Genomic DNA, 14,009 nt, shown 5'->3' on the forward strand with positions numbered 1-14,009 from the left:
AAATAAAGCGCCTGGAGAAGATGACTAACATCACATCAGAGAGACAACTATTAGGAAGAGGAGTACTTCCCTTCAGTGCGACCAAGGAGAAGATCTGGAAAGGGCCCCACTACTGCCTATCTCCTCCAAGTCATGATCTTCATCTATGGAATTGATTTAAATAGGAAAACAGGTGCACCATTGTAAGATGAAGAGTACTGAATCCCCACCCCATGGATACTGAACAGGGTAGGTCCTGCACTGTCCTCCATCGCCACTCGCTCTCATCTCTCACTTCCCCTGCCAGCACCTGAATATGCCGAAACCTTCCACAAGCCGAATTTGAAGCAGTTTGTGTAAGGGTCTGAGGACTGATAGGCAGCCAGTGGCTACGAGATTAGTTAAAACCATTCCAGTTCTTATATCATCTCCCCACCACCTGCAGCCAGTGGCTACTACCCAGCCGCCTCTCGCAGCTCTAAAGGGTCTGTTGCCCTTTTGGGAATTGCACCTTGCCGTTCAGGGCTTTGGGAAGGCCTCTCTCCATGTCGGCGCCTGCCCTCTCATGCCGCCGCCCTACTGCGGGCGCCGGTGAGCTCCGGCCGGACCGCACGCACCTCGAGGGACAGCCTGCGTCCAGCCTCTCTCCCGAAAGGCGAGAGGAATCCACCCAGGAAACTGGCAGCAACACCACCGTGGGCACTCGGAGAGCCCGGACAGGCATCCCCGCTCGCTGCGAGAGCTGCTTATCCTCTACCGCGCCGACGGCCCGGGGAGCGCGGCGCGCAGCCCGGCCCGGAGCCCGCCGAGCCGCGGGGCAGCGCAGGGACGGCGCGGCCCCTGCCCAGCCGGCCCCCGCTCCCGCGGACAGCGCCCACCGCCCCGGGCCCTGCCCAGCCGGCCCCCGCTCCCCGGACCCCGCTCCCCGCCAGCCGCGGAGCCCTCGGGCGGGCCCCCCGCGCCGTGCCCGGGAATGTCCGCCCGCACACCTGCCGCGCTGCCCGCGCCCCCGACCCTACCTGGCCGGCGCAGCAGCGGGCGGACATGCTGGCGGAGCGGGCCGGCGCGGCTCCTTCGCTGCTCCCGCGTGCAGGAGCGCGCAGGGCTGGGATGTCCCGGGCTGGGCAGGGCCGGGACGTCCTGGGCTGGGCAGGACAGCGCGGGGCGCCGCGGGCGGAGCGGCACCGCCTCTGCCCGGCTGCCGGCCCGGCCCGGCCCTGCAGCCCGGCTTCCGCTGTCGTCAGCCCGCGTGTGAGCTTTGCTGAGCTCCATCCCCGAGTCAGCGGGAGCGGCGGCAGCTGCCGTGGATCCGAGCGGGGCCGTCCTCGGCAGGCTGTCCTGCTCGCAAGGACGCTGCTGAGACCACTTGCCGGCTAATATACTGACTAAAACACCTTTTTTGAGTGGCTGGAATCTAATAAATACAGTGAATAGGGCATTTAAACATGAGGCTCTTACGAAGCCGGGTACTAAATTGAAGTTTAACACTGCAGCGCACCAAACCAGGTGCAAACTGCTTTGCCGCATCGCACGGCCAGCACATAAGCCCGTTCCTGCGTGGAAAAGCCAAGTTTGTTCCAACAGGACAGCTGTAAGGCCGTGCTTCCCTAACAGGAGCTGAGAGCTTTCCTCGGTGTTTCCAAAATACATTCTCCAGCCTCAGTCGCTAAGGATCATGCGCAGTACTAGGCAATAGCCAGGGATTTCTCGGTTTCCCATGAGACGATAGGAACTTGCAAAGCCGAATTCAGATATGACAGGCGTCATCATATCAGATGAATGTGTCTTTACAAACATACTGTGTGAATCTGCTTGTAGATAAGGCCAGAGATTTGTAGACAAGGAAATAACGAGAGAACTCATTAATTTTAGAAAGCTTTACTAGCTGACACAGACTGCTGCTCAGCCAAGGTTGTGCTAAACTCCTGAACTTTGTAAAGAAAAACAACGACTTAACAGAGTATGAATATTACGTTCTCTGCCCATGGCAGGCTTAAAGCTAATTTTAATGATCATGTATGCTGTACAGGAGGGCTACATATTAGAGAGATGTGTTGCAGATGGATGGGAAAGCCTGTACTTTCACAGGACTCCTCTGTCTCCTTTGCGGACACTAACCTGTAGCGACATGATGATACGCGGAAAACTCTATAACCCGTAGAGAGTTATAAAGTAGGTATGCACTTATTCAGCGCTGAGGTGCACGGGGATAATTCCTCCCAAAGCATGCACCTTGAAACTTCAAACTACTGCTCTATTTATTTCCTAAAAGCCTAGTGTTATGAATGGTCTTCTATTTTTCCAATTAATCAAACAACAAAGATTAAAAGTAACAACAAATTTTTAATAGTAACAATTATAAATGAATCAAAAGTATTAAAGATGATTACAAAAATTATTGAAACTGAATACAATCCAAGTAAAGTATTAAAGTTGTATAATTTGGGATGGATAAAATTTGAGAGTAAGTGTTTTAGTATAATTGAGGTTCGTATAAAGCATAAGCAAAACCGACCGGGGGTACGGGGAGGGGCCTGCCCTTCCTCTCGTACCAAAGCATTTGGGCTAACAATCCCACTTATATACTATAGGCTACAAAAGTTTCAAGAAAGCTCCTCCTAGTTTCTATTCCTAAAATCTACGTAACTATACTGCACGGCGCGTGCTCTACTAATGGGTTAGGGGGTCTCTTATCCTTTTGAGGGTCTTATTTCCGGTGAAGGCTCATCATCTTCATCGGTGACCGAGGTGTGACCTGCAGGTAGCGCAGGCGCCCTGTGTGACTGAGCAGATGTTTTCCATAACATGACTCTAATTAAGTCCCATGCTTGGAATCATTCCATTTTTGCCCATTTCAAGGTTGAAGCTGTATTTCTAGATGCTGCTTATCAGACCTACGTCCTTCTACTATTCTTATCTGACTTTCTTCCAACCTTCTTCTTCGACTCCCAACATCTGGAAGATGTCTTTTGTCCTGTCTCACCCATCTCCCCCCCTTTCACTCGGTAACAATTGTCTTCTATTGATCTAAATACAATTTTGCTAATATAGTTACAATTTAATTAGCACGAATCACATTTATCACACTAGGATTACACAATACACCTAATACATATTTATGTCCTAGCCTTGCCTACTCTCGCTTCGTATTCAAATGAACCAAAAATCCTCTTGCGCTTGCGCCTCCTCAATTCAGGGGTCGTCGGTGGTCTCTGATGAAGGCTTCCAAACGCTTCATCGCACTTGAACTTTTTAACTTTCTCTTTGGACCATGCGTCTTAGCTGTTTGGGCACATTCCAGACCTTGAGATTAGTTCTTGCTGGTTTAGGGTTTTGGATTTATCACTTATCACTGGTAGCCTTGTACTCCGCACCCTGTTTGCAAGTCCTGGCTCCATTTATCATAAAGCAGTCTGCCTCTCCTCCTGATTTTTGCAAACATTGTAAATATCAGGCATTCCTCATTGCTTTAGTTTTTGATGAACTATTCCTTACTTTTCAATTCTCTGTCTCAATGAGTTTTCTGCACAGATAGGAATTACTACTGCAAAGCTATGAAAAGTAGAAATTAATTATGGAAGATTCCCTAGTCTTGACTGCTTTGTGTCCTTCTGCATGTGTGTGTGTGTGCAAGCTGTAATATGTGATATAACTATTTTAATTTCTATTTCTAGTCCTAACTGATCTTAGTTTAGGAGTTCAGTGCAACTAAAAGCTATTAGCCTGAATTGGGGTGTAGATAATGTAATAACACCTACCAAGGAAACTGGGGTGGATTGCAGGATGTAAAACTCCTTCCTCTTTCCTCATATACGCAAACAAGCAGAGTTGATGCTTCAGAAAGTGGATCATATGATGAATCAGCATTACATAACTTGGTGTTATACTAGGGACTGAAGAGACCAGTTACCATAACAATTAATAAAAAACCAGATATGTACTTTGTTTTTAATGCTGTTCCAAAAGCTGCATATACTTAGCTAGAGACAAGGTATTTACCACTCTTACAAGATTAATTCTGTCAACCAGACGGTTATTAAACTGCAAAGGACACCAGTTTGTGGGCATCTGAGAGGACCCTAGCACAGTTCAGGCACTGTGGCCTCCAACCCCAGTCCCGGCTTCAGGAGTCTTCACCTGAGGTTGGGACCTTTACTGCTTGTACAAAGCAGGAGCATCAGCCAAATCTTCTCTGATTTATAGCTCCTTTCCCCCAGACTCAATAATGAACAACAGGAAAGCAGCATGACCAGCAATCAGGCAGTGGAAAGACACTGATGTGTTTAACTTTGAAACACAGTCAGCTTCCCAAAGAATGTGGTTAAGACATGGGTACACAAGGATAACAGCACAGTGAGAACTCAGCAGAACTGTGATCATCTTCTATTTCTCTTCCAGACTTCTTATACAATTGCAAGAAGCTGTCTGATCAGGCTTTGCTTAATTTCCACATCTGCAAAACCAACTCAAAACATGGAGGAGAATCTGAGGTTTAATTTAAAAATGAAACTGTCTTACCAGAGAGACTGGTGAAGGTGATATGTGGGCATAGTGGAAGAGTAAAAGGGGCTGTACCACACATCAGCATGTCTGCGATAGCAACAAGCATTCACTGCATGGAGAGCACCATTAATTCACTGCTCTGTGCAGGTCTATTTATGCCAGCCAGTGCCATTATGAACAAACCCAGCCTCTGCACTGAAGAAAACAGCAGAGCTCTGTAATGGCTTTCCAATCAGTTAGAGTACCCTTGAGCTCTGGGATGTGTGCCTTGGCTTTTTCAGTAAAACATTCATCACCAGAAAGGCTTGAACTTCCCTGCTGTGTTGCTGGCAAACACTATGCAGACTAATAGCAAAGCAATGTGCAGATGTTACTACATAGAAAGAATAGTCACTCTCAGACTATCAGTACATTTAGAATAAGGTTTATCCATCAAATACACATTCTGAAATGAGAGAAGGCTGATGTGATTTACTGGGCAGAAATCTTCAACCAGTAGTTATTCCTGCCTCAAAATCTTCCTTTTGGCAGGGGGCCTCTTTGAAGAGATGCTAATTCTGATTTAGGGCTTTCAAGTGACAGCATCACTAGGGAAAGGCAAGATGCTTTGGTTTTGTTTTGTATAGGGAATGTTATGCAGTTCTAGTAAGTCAGGGAGAATGGAGGCAAGGAGTGTTCCCACAGGACAGAAGACAGCCAAGGAGTACCCAAGAACTAACTTAAAACTCTGATCTCCATTCAGGTGCCAGGGAACAAAGAAGGAAGGAAAGCACTGGGTTAGAAGTTGTAACCATGGGGCAATTCTCAGGAAAACCCCTGGTCAGAAGCCACTTGTGCCCTGGGAGCAAACCATTCTCCTCACCAGAATGTGTGCAGTTGGAGCAGCAGAACCTGAAACATGTCACTTTCAGGCACCTTTAGGGAGCCCACAAAAATAACCAACCTATTTTTAGACATACTAGTGAGCTCTGGCACATCAGCTTTGCTCAGATCACTGGGACAGGTGTTATTACCCTCAGATACCAACCAGAGTTTCACTTGCATGTGTTGCACCTTTACACGTATCCACCTCACTCTTCCCCCACTCATTTCTACATGGATTATTCTTACAGAAGCAGAGGTTCTCACCATCCTCCTTCACCTTGAGAAGAATGCAGTATTACTACTTCTACACAGAACTCAAAAGATGTTTGTGGTGAAGCAGAAAGCTTTTTGGCATAGCATAGGGAAATCATAACTTACCAGGAATGTTCAAAGACTATCTGCTTCCTCAATATGAACTAGCCTAGTGTATTTTAGGATAAGAATATTAGGAATTGCATTGTTTTGTTCTCATTTTCTGAAATAAAGCTGCAATTCAGAATGATGCTTTCAATGTTATGTAATTTCAAGTTTCTTCAGTAATTAAATAGTTTGGTAAAATGAAGAGCACAAAATGTCTGCACTTAATGAGAAGGAGAAATAGACCGCTTGGCTGTTTTTCAGGTGAAATTAAATGTGGCAAATTTTTTCCATATGTAAATGCAAGAAGAAAGAAAACAAAACCAAATTGTTACATGTTTTGGTGGTCACTTCTGTAAATTTAGCATTTGTATGCCTATTGAAACAAAAAAGGCTTGAAATTGCTTTTTAAGAAAATGCGTATTTTGCTTGAGCCTAGTAGTTAAGAAAGCAGGCAAAAACTTGGTTATGAGAAGGAGGAGAAATGTCTATACATGTGCACGCACATGTTCTGGAAACCACAACTTAGATTCCTAACTGGAGTTCTGACACAGCCAATGAATGACCTTGCAGTTCGCTACAGTTATTTCCCATGGAAAAGATATCCCAGTATAGGGAATCACTGTGCAGAGATGTGATCAGACAGCAGAAGTAACTTATCACCTGTAGTTTTACTTGTGTGTCACTGCAAGATCATCTACATCATGCAGTCTAGGTGGCCAAAGACCATAATAAAGTTGTGGCTTTCTCCATTTGTTCCTAAGCGTGAGCCAGCATCTGGATTATGGACCACATCTCCCCACATTCTTGTAGGTAGCCAAGGCTTTCCAGAAGCCCTGGCCTTTGGACATCTTCCAAAAGCCAGTGTACCCTAGGAATCACGCCAGAAGCAGCTTGAACAGCACAGTATGTCCAAGCTGTGGGCCTGACAGAAAGAAAGTTGGAATATCCTTGTTACTGCTATGACTGGATTATCACCCTTATGACTGTGTGTGGAGGTTGGGGAGGCACAGCAAGCAGCCACAACAGCAACATGAACACCCAGGGATCTGCCAGTGCAAGGCAAGAGCAGCCTGCAACTATAAATCCCTGAGGGGGAGTGATCACAGAGACTATCAGTGCATGTGGGCCCTGACACACAAATGTAACTGCCCCTTTCAGAACAATGGGTTGGTCATAATGCTAAATGGTGGTATCTTCCTCTGTAACTTTATTAGTGTGTTGTAATTCACACGCACACACAAAATCTTTAAAAAATAACTGGTAGCAGTTATTGATTTCTAAAAAATTACCCATGCATTTAAGTATTCAAATTTGGTTAGATTCTGGTAAAATGAAACTTGCTGGACTTGAAAGTAAGTATTACATAGCATTTGAAGAATTTAGTTTTATAAAACCCACAAGGCTGATATTTCCAGGCAAAATTGCTTTAAAAACCTTGGGTTTTGAGATTGATAGTTTTATAAACTGATTGCTTAGCTGTTTTTCCACTCCAATGTTAATTTAGAATGGATTAAGATCTGCATTGTCTAGTAAGGAAATGCATCCTTTCTGAGGAGGTTAATTTTTGTAAGTGAAGCACAGAAGTGTGGTATTACACAGGTTTGCACTGAACTCCCCAGTGTTGCATTTGCATGCTCTTCATTGCCCCTTTTTAGCACAATGCCATGAAATGCCACTTAAAAATGTTGTTCCTTCTAGCCCCCTGCCAGTGGATGCAGTACAGCATTCCTTTCTTACTCAGAATTTCGTTACATGATGTCTCAGATTTCCAATCACAACTAATACTTTTACCTTAGAAACAAGCGTCAGGGATGTTTAACTTAGGTGATGCTGAGGAAACAGTGTGCTAGGAGAAAATGAGACAGCAGTGTACCCCCACATATTTCACATTTCAGACACTCAGGTAACCAGCCAGCAGCAGGGAGTCTGGTGCTGACTGGGAGGCATTGAGTCTTATGAACTTAATGAGTGGCAGATGGAAGAACAGAAGCCTGATATCCCCAAGTTACCAGATAAGGTCAATATAAAGGGTCTTATTAAAGCAGCTCTACAAGAATATGAGGTTAAATAGGCTCAGGCTGATAGTCGACCTGGTTCTCCATCCTTACAACTTGAAGCTTGAAGAGTGATGACCCTCAGAGAGCCAAGAAAGCACTAGGTTAAGATCAGTTGTTAGCATATCTGACCATCTGCCTTATTTCTCTGACACACAACAACCTCTAGCAGTAGGAAAAGCTGAGATGGTTCTAAATCAGAATTTCAACTCCTGCAATTAACTCTAATAGACTAAAATCAGTTTGTACCACCATATATAAAGATGAAAAACCTGGCGGCACTTTCTGGACTGTTGACTTCTTCAGGATGTGAGAACACCAGAGGAAGTTCCTGAACTTACAGGTAAATTTGGAGTAGCAAGAAAAGGACAGTTTTACATTTGTTAACACAGTAGCAGACTTCCTCAGGACTGGCAGATTGCAATAACTGTTAATTATCTGTTAATTTTGATAGTGAATGTTTTCTTTAAAAAATAAAAACTAATTCACAGATGACAAGTCTATACAGGACAGCATAAGTATTCTTTGAGTGTATTTGCCTAACACCGTGGCCGAAAGTGGAGATTTCCCCAAATCAAAGCACATAGCTTTGATATATATACCTGTTGTATAAATTAGTTTAGAGTAACTGTAAGTGCCAAAGGAACAAATCTCCCGTGGTAGGCAATAAACTACACAACAGTAATGCATTCTAATTAAGAGTAAAGTGCCTCCTCTCCTTCTTCCATCTCTGCAGATCATTCTACTCATATCACAGTAATGAATACCGTCACTATGAAGCTTTCAGGGCACAATTTGAGCCAGCAGAATAAGAAGTGGTTACAGTGCTAATGGCCTCTGTACTGTCCACACAGCAAGACCTTATGCAGGACCTGCAGTCCATGGATTTCATTCTTTGGAAGGAAGAGACAGAACCCTTCCCCCCAGCCTGTCCCTTTATTTGAAAGGAGTTTTTAAAAAGAAATAAATAGAACATTCTTGAATAAGTTGCCAAGACGAAAAGATTGGAAATACCAGACTGAAACAGAGCTGATATGAGTCCAGTTCAATAGCATCAAAGCTGTACTTTGGAAAACCTGAAAATGAGAAATCGGCATTATGTGATGAAAAAAGTTTGGCCAAATAGTTCTCTCACTAGCAAGACCAGAGCTGCTTCAGGAATATTCCTCGTAGTGGTGGGCTACAGGAAGAGTCAGTCTAAGTCCCAGAAGGTCTTCAGGAAGATTAGGATCAACAGAAGGTTTTCCTAGGCAGTCCTGTTTTGCAGCCAAAAGAGACTGCAGCTGTGCACGTCTTTTACTGAGGCATTCACACTACTGGATACCAGCAAGATGTATGTCAAAATACAGACTGCCAAAAGGGTTCAAAGCACTTAGATTAGTTCTCTGAGAAGTTTTTCTGTCTCAACTTGATAAACCATATGCAGACATATCCATGGTTTATCCTGTAATTTTATTACAGGCTTACAGAGAAAACAGCTTAGCTCAGAAACAAAGCTGACATACCCTGAGTATAAAATGCAAGGGGAAGGAGAGGGATTAAAAGAAAAATAGACCCAGTGATAGCCTTTTTTGTAATAACCCCTTCCTTCTCTTGCAGTATTAAAAGGCCACAGGTGAAACTGCTCTGTAAAAGAATCATTACACTGGAGCACATGGAGCATAAACATTTGTGCATGAGAAGAAATGGCTAAGTGAGCAGTGCACATGCAGTAATTCAAGAGAACAAGAACAGTAACAAAACCCAAGAATGACTGGTAAAAACAAAGAATTGGCAGTGCTGCCTGGAGCACATCAAGGCCATATGACATACCAAAAATGCAAAACAGTAACTGTACGCTACAACTCAACTCTGAACCTTCTTTGCTGAAACAAAAAGGCTTCTGGGATCAGCACTGGCATTAATCAAGAACCAAGGAGACAGAGGAGGATGTGATAGCTAGCAGTCCTTGTTCTCCACGTCACCACAAGTAATCCTGGCATCTACAAGAAAAGGAAATCAATTTGGTTTAAAACAGAGAGCACTTTTCCGCATGGTGTGCTCATATAATGAGTTTTGCTACATTTATTGTGGCAGCGAAGTGGAAAAAGAAAACAATATTCCAGTTCTAATCATAAACCATACCAGTAAAATGCATAGAAGTCATTCAAATTCCATCAAGTCTTGAGGTAAAAGCCATCACGTTTGCAATAGGAGAATTAACCTTTCAGGAAGAAACAGCAGTAACTCATGATAAAAAGATGGTAAAGGCAGAAGAAATGTCTCAAGCCAAGGGAAAAGGCATTTATATTACGTTCCTGTCTGCTCAGGTGCAAAACTGAGAGTTTTGCACAAGCATGCACATTGCATTCTCCAGACAAACTGTGCTTGATTGTTGTGGTTCTGAACAGAAGCCAAATAGATTGCAGCAGCTGCATATTCAGTAAGTTGGTGTGACTAGAGACAGACTGTCAATGCTAAAGCATGATTAACATAAAAAGCTTACAAATTACTATTTAGTTGACTAATTGTGTGACTGCATATTATACTCACCCCAAGTCCCAAATATTTCTTCCAGAGTTCTGACCTGTCATGAAAGTTAAATGAAACCATCTGAAAGCCTAAGATGAAGAAAAGAATGTTGGGCTTATTGCTAATCTTATTTTACTCTGTGATGCACATACATTTTATTTGTGTACACTATCCCTAAGAGCAAGGCTGTTTTAGTCCCTCACTCAGGTAGCTTTACTCAGTTCCATTGAACTGAAACAATTCAGCTGAACTCAACTGAGAACAAGACTTACTGCACACAGTCATTGTATAGAACAGGGCCCAATTGTACATACAGAGCATTGTCCAAATTTCTGCATGGGAGCTGGAGGGAAACAGGTCTTGAACTTCTATTATATAAAAAATGGTACTTTGTGAGCATCTGCTGTGGCATGCATGCATACAAGACAATAGTCTTGGTCACAAAATACCCTCTCACTTTGTTTTGCCAGTTGATGGGGGCAATTTAAAGGACACAGACACCAATGAAAAAACAGTCTTATTTTACTGAGAGAATTAAGGTAACACAAAAGTAAAATGATACTTTCAATAAAACAGTAAAGCTTACTATGTGCTCAGCTTTAGCAAAATGCAAAAATAAGCAAGGTAATGCACCTAATCATTACCACACAAGAGAAAGGACAATGATTTAGAAAGATATATCATTGATTAGCTAAATACTTTACCATCATCCAGAGTATGAAATTGCTGGGGAAGCCCATTTCGCAGTGAAGGCCTGGAGATCCCTTCCTGGCAATTGGGAAAATCCTATGCAGTGCATCCACTTGTAGATGAAATCCCCAAATTCACCCTGAAAGTGGGTCCAGCTTTTATATGCCCAAATCAGCAAGTCAAAGTGTCTTGATTATATTTGTAGTGCAGAAGCATCTGGGTCTGATGGCATACTTCCCATCCAGCTGGAGGTCAGGGCGTGGCCAGAGGCCAGGTTTTGGCTAGGAGGGTTTTCCCTAAAACACCCTACAAATAAACCTCTATTAATACCGGTTGGGAAAATTCCTTAAAATGATACATTTCTTGCAGATAATTGCACAAGGTTATGTGAAGGTTTCTAAAGCAACCAGTAGGGCGATAAACAGCTGGCATAAAGATCTCAGTCATTTGTTTTTAGCTAAACAATACTGGTAGTGTTAGTCACCTAATGCCCAGGATTCATCTTGTAAGTCAGCTCTAGCTGAGGACTGCTGCTCAGGCCTTAGCACATCACACTTCAAGCCCACTCTTACAGAGCACAGTAACCACACTCTGTACATTAATTTACTGACTGCCCATCTAATTTGATACCTACTCTACAACTTTTGCCAGTAGGAGCTTAGAGGATTGCTACATGTTCTAGGGCGAAAGGTTTCCTTCAGGGAAGGATATTGTCTAGACAGATACAGCTTTTTTACAAGAAAGAAACTGTGTTTCTTTCCCAAAGCCAAACTGACGAAATACTTAAGATTGTCACTGTTGTGCAAACCACGTTATACCCAATAGCAGGGATGTTACCGTATGGACTAGAAATCCTGAATATTAGAATATAAAGTGTATAAACCATAATAGTAGTAGTAATGCTAAGGCTTGAAGACTGCAGTTCCCAGAGTAGGCCCTGGGAAACTAACTTAGGAATGTGCTGTGCTGAGAGCATGCAGAACCGTTAGTGATAAGGTTAAAGTATAAACATAAATAAAGTACTGGTGGTGGGCAGTGGCGTAAGAGAGAGATTGAGGGGGAGAACACTATAGTCCTAAGATAAGCAACCATGTAAGGTTTATGACACAAAATGCTATCTACAAGGTGAAGGTATCTATAGAAGAATGTGTACTTCTGCACATAAACCATTTGTAAAAAGGGTATAAAAAACCCTCTAAAAAGGGAACCAGTGGGATCCTGACTTGGGACGCGAGTCCGCAGGTCCCTGGGCCCTGAATAAAGCACCGCATAAACTGACACTGTTAGTTTGTGTTTTACTTGGGGTTTCGGGCAGCAGGGATACTGCATTTTTCAGTGACTATATCTGTTTAAAGCGCTGAAGGTTTCCAGGCTTTTAGAACCAGTTAGAAAGTTACACTAGATAATAAAATGCAAAAAAGTTTACAGTACTCCTAAATCCTTCTTCCCTCTTCAGACTGATGTATTTTGGAACCTGTGCCAATGAGAAGCAGGACTGTAGTTATCTTAATCCTCTAGCCTGCAATGAGGAGGGTGATGTTTGATTAAACAGACAATAAAAAGTTATACAACTAATGCCAATGGATAAAACTTTTCTCTACACTGTCAATTAGATCTTAGGAAATCTGTTTATTTCTCAACTGCCAACAACCAATACAGAACACACTAGGCTACTGGTAAAATACTAACTCTTCTCCCTTACGAGGCCTTATACTTTACATTAGCTCAAGTAGCAGCAAAATGAAGGAACGCACGAGCAAGAGGATGGTTGCTGTTCCTCCACAAGCCTCAAAGTCTTGTACTACTGCAATTGCTGCAAAATTAGAAAAGAGAATGTTGAATGTGGTTCAAAGGCAGAAAGATGACAATGGCTCAGCAGGTATCCCTGAGATTCACTGTACAACAGCAGTGGGCACAGAGGTAAGATACAGTAACATCATATATAAGCTTGCTTCTCTCCACTGCAGAAGTTTGGTTACCCAGCAGAAACTTTGCTACCTCTCCATGCTAGAATTCAGGCAAAGCTGAGTCCACTACAGATTGTTCTACAGACAGGCTGATAGAAAGACTAGCATAGTATAGTTTCCCCAGCTGGATCTTCCTCCTCTGTCTCTCAGGGCAATCTTCAAGGCTTTGAAGGAAACAGTATTTCTATGTTCTCAAGTAACATCTTCTGCAAGATTGGAATAGGAAAAAAAACCCTCCAAACAATTCACATTCAATCTGCACTTTATACTGTTTTCATGGTAGTGGATGTGTCTTTGGAGAAGTCTTAATGCATGAACTGCTGAGAGAGCATATGCAAACTCATACTTGAGCCTACTAACTGGAACAAAAAAATTCCTCTGTATCCCTTTCCTTACAGGGATACATTTTTATTATAGATCTGGAAGACAGTCATGTCATCTAAGTTGCATGTGAGAAGAAAATGCTATTTGTAGTTGTCCTGGGGTACAATGCAAAAATGTGTATTCTATCACCATCTGTTAAAATGTAGGAGGGGTGGTGATCCTTATCTCTGTGGTAAATATCCTCTGCTGATGTGCCATCTGATAAGATCGGGGCATGATCATCGTTATCTTTTCACAACCCATCCTTCCTCCTGAAGATATATTCTGTTAATGGGCCATTAAGTCCTATTGTGTGACTGATAAGATTACATCATCCCATTGGGAGATGCCCCAGCCAGGGGCAGGAGCCAAGCCTTTCCTACCTCCTAGATAAGAAACTGGGGTTTGGGACCCGAGGGCAGACCTTTCTACTGGATCCCAGAGGAAAGTCGGACCTTTTCCACATCATCGCTGGATCTTCGTAGGAAAACTGCACCTTCTACAGGAGCACTGCTTCAACTGAACCACATCTGTCATCCAGGAGGACTGCAGCCACCATTTATAGGGACTGCTACCAACACCCTGACTGACAGGATGTCAGGTTGTACTTCTGACTGTGTTGGTGGTTGTTTCTTTTATATTATTGCATGTATTTTATTTTTTCTCTTTTCTCCTATTAAATTGTATTACTGACTTGGAGTCTCGCACTGGTTTTACT

At 43.2% G+C, this 14,009-nt stretch overlaps 1 protein-coding gene and 1 long non-coding RNA gene across 2 annotated transcripts in view; both read right to left on the bottom strand.

The window, feature by feature from the left end:
• Positions 1 to 1,165, bottom strand: part of SERINC5 (serine incorporator 5) — a 40,545-nt gene extending 39,380 nt beyond the window's left edge. The window contains exon 1 of the mRNA XM_014881415.2: positions 999 to 1,165. Within this exon, the coding sequence (XP_014736901.1) occupies positions 999 to 1,025 (27 nt within the window). The 5' untranslated portion in view covers positions 1,026 to 1,165. The remainder of the gene's footprint in view (positions 1 to 998) is intronic.
• A 1,137-nt stretch (positions 1,166 to 2,302) lies between these two features.
• Positions 2,303 to 11,179, bottom strand: LOC148219869 (uncharacterized). Its single transcript, XR_015799344.1, has 3 exons — positions 10,976 to 11,179; positions 3,738 to 3,872; positions 2,303 to 3,261 (listed from the first exon to the last, which is right to left on the bottom strand). It is a non-coding gene; the product is annotated as an uncharacterized LOC148219869 (long non-coding RNA).
• Positions 11,180 to 14,009: the final 2,830 nt, after the last annotated feature.

This window comes from Sturnus vulgaris, chromosome Z (genome assembly GCF_052056855.1).
Source record: "Sturnus vulgaris isolate bStuVul1 chromosome Z, bStuVul1.hap1, whole genome shotgun sequence".
In the NCBI taxonomy this organism is placed as follows: domain Eukaryota; kingdom Metazoa; phylum Chordata; class Aves; order Passeriformes; family Sturnidae; genus Sturnus; species Sturnus vulgaris.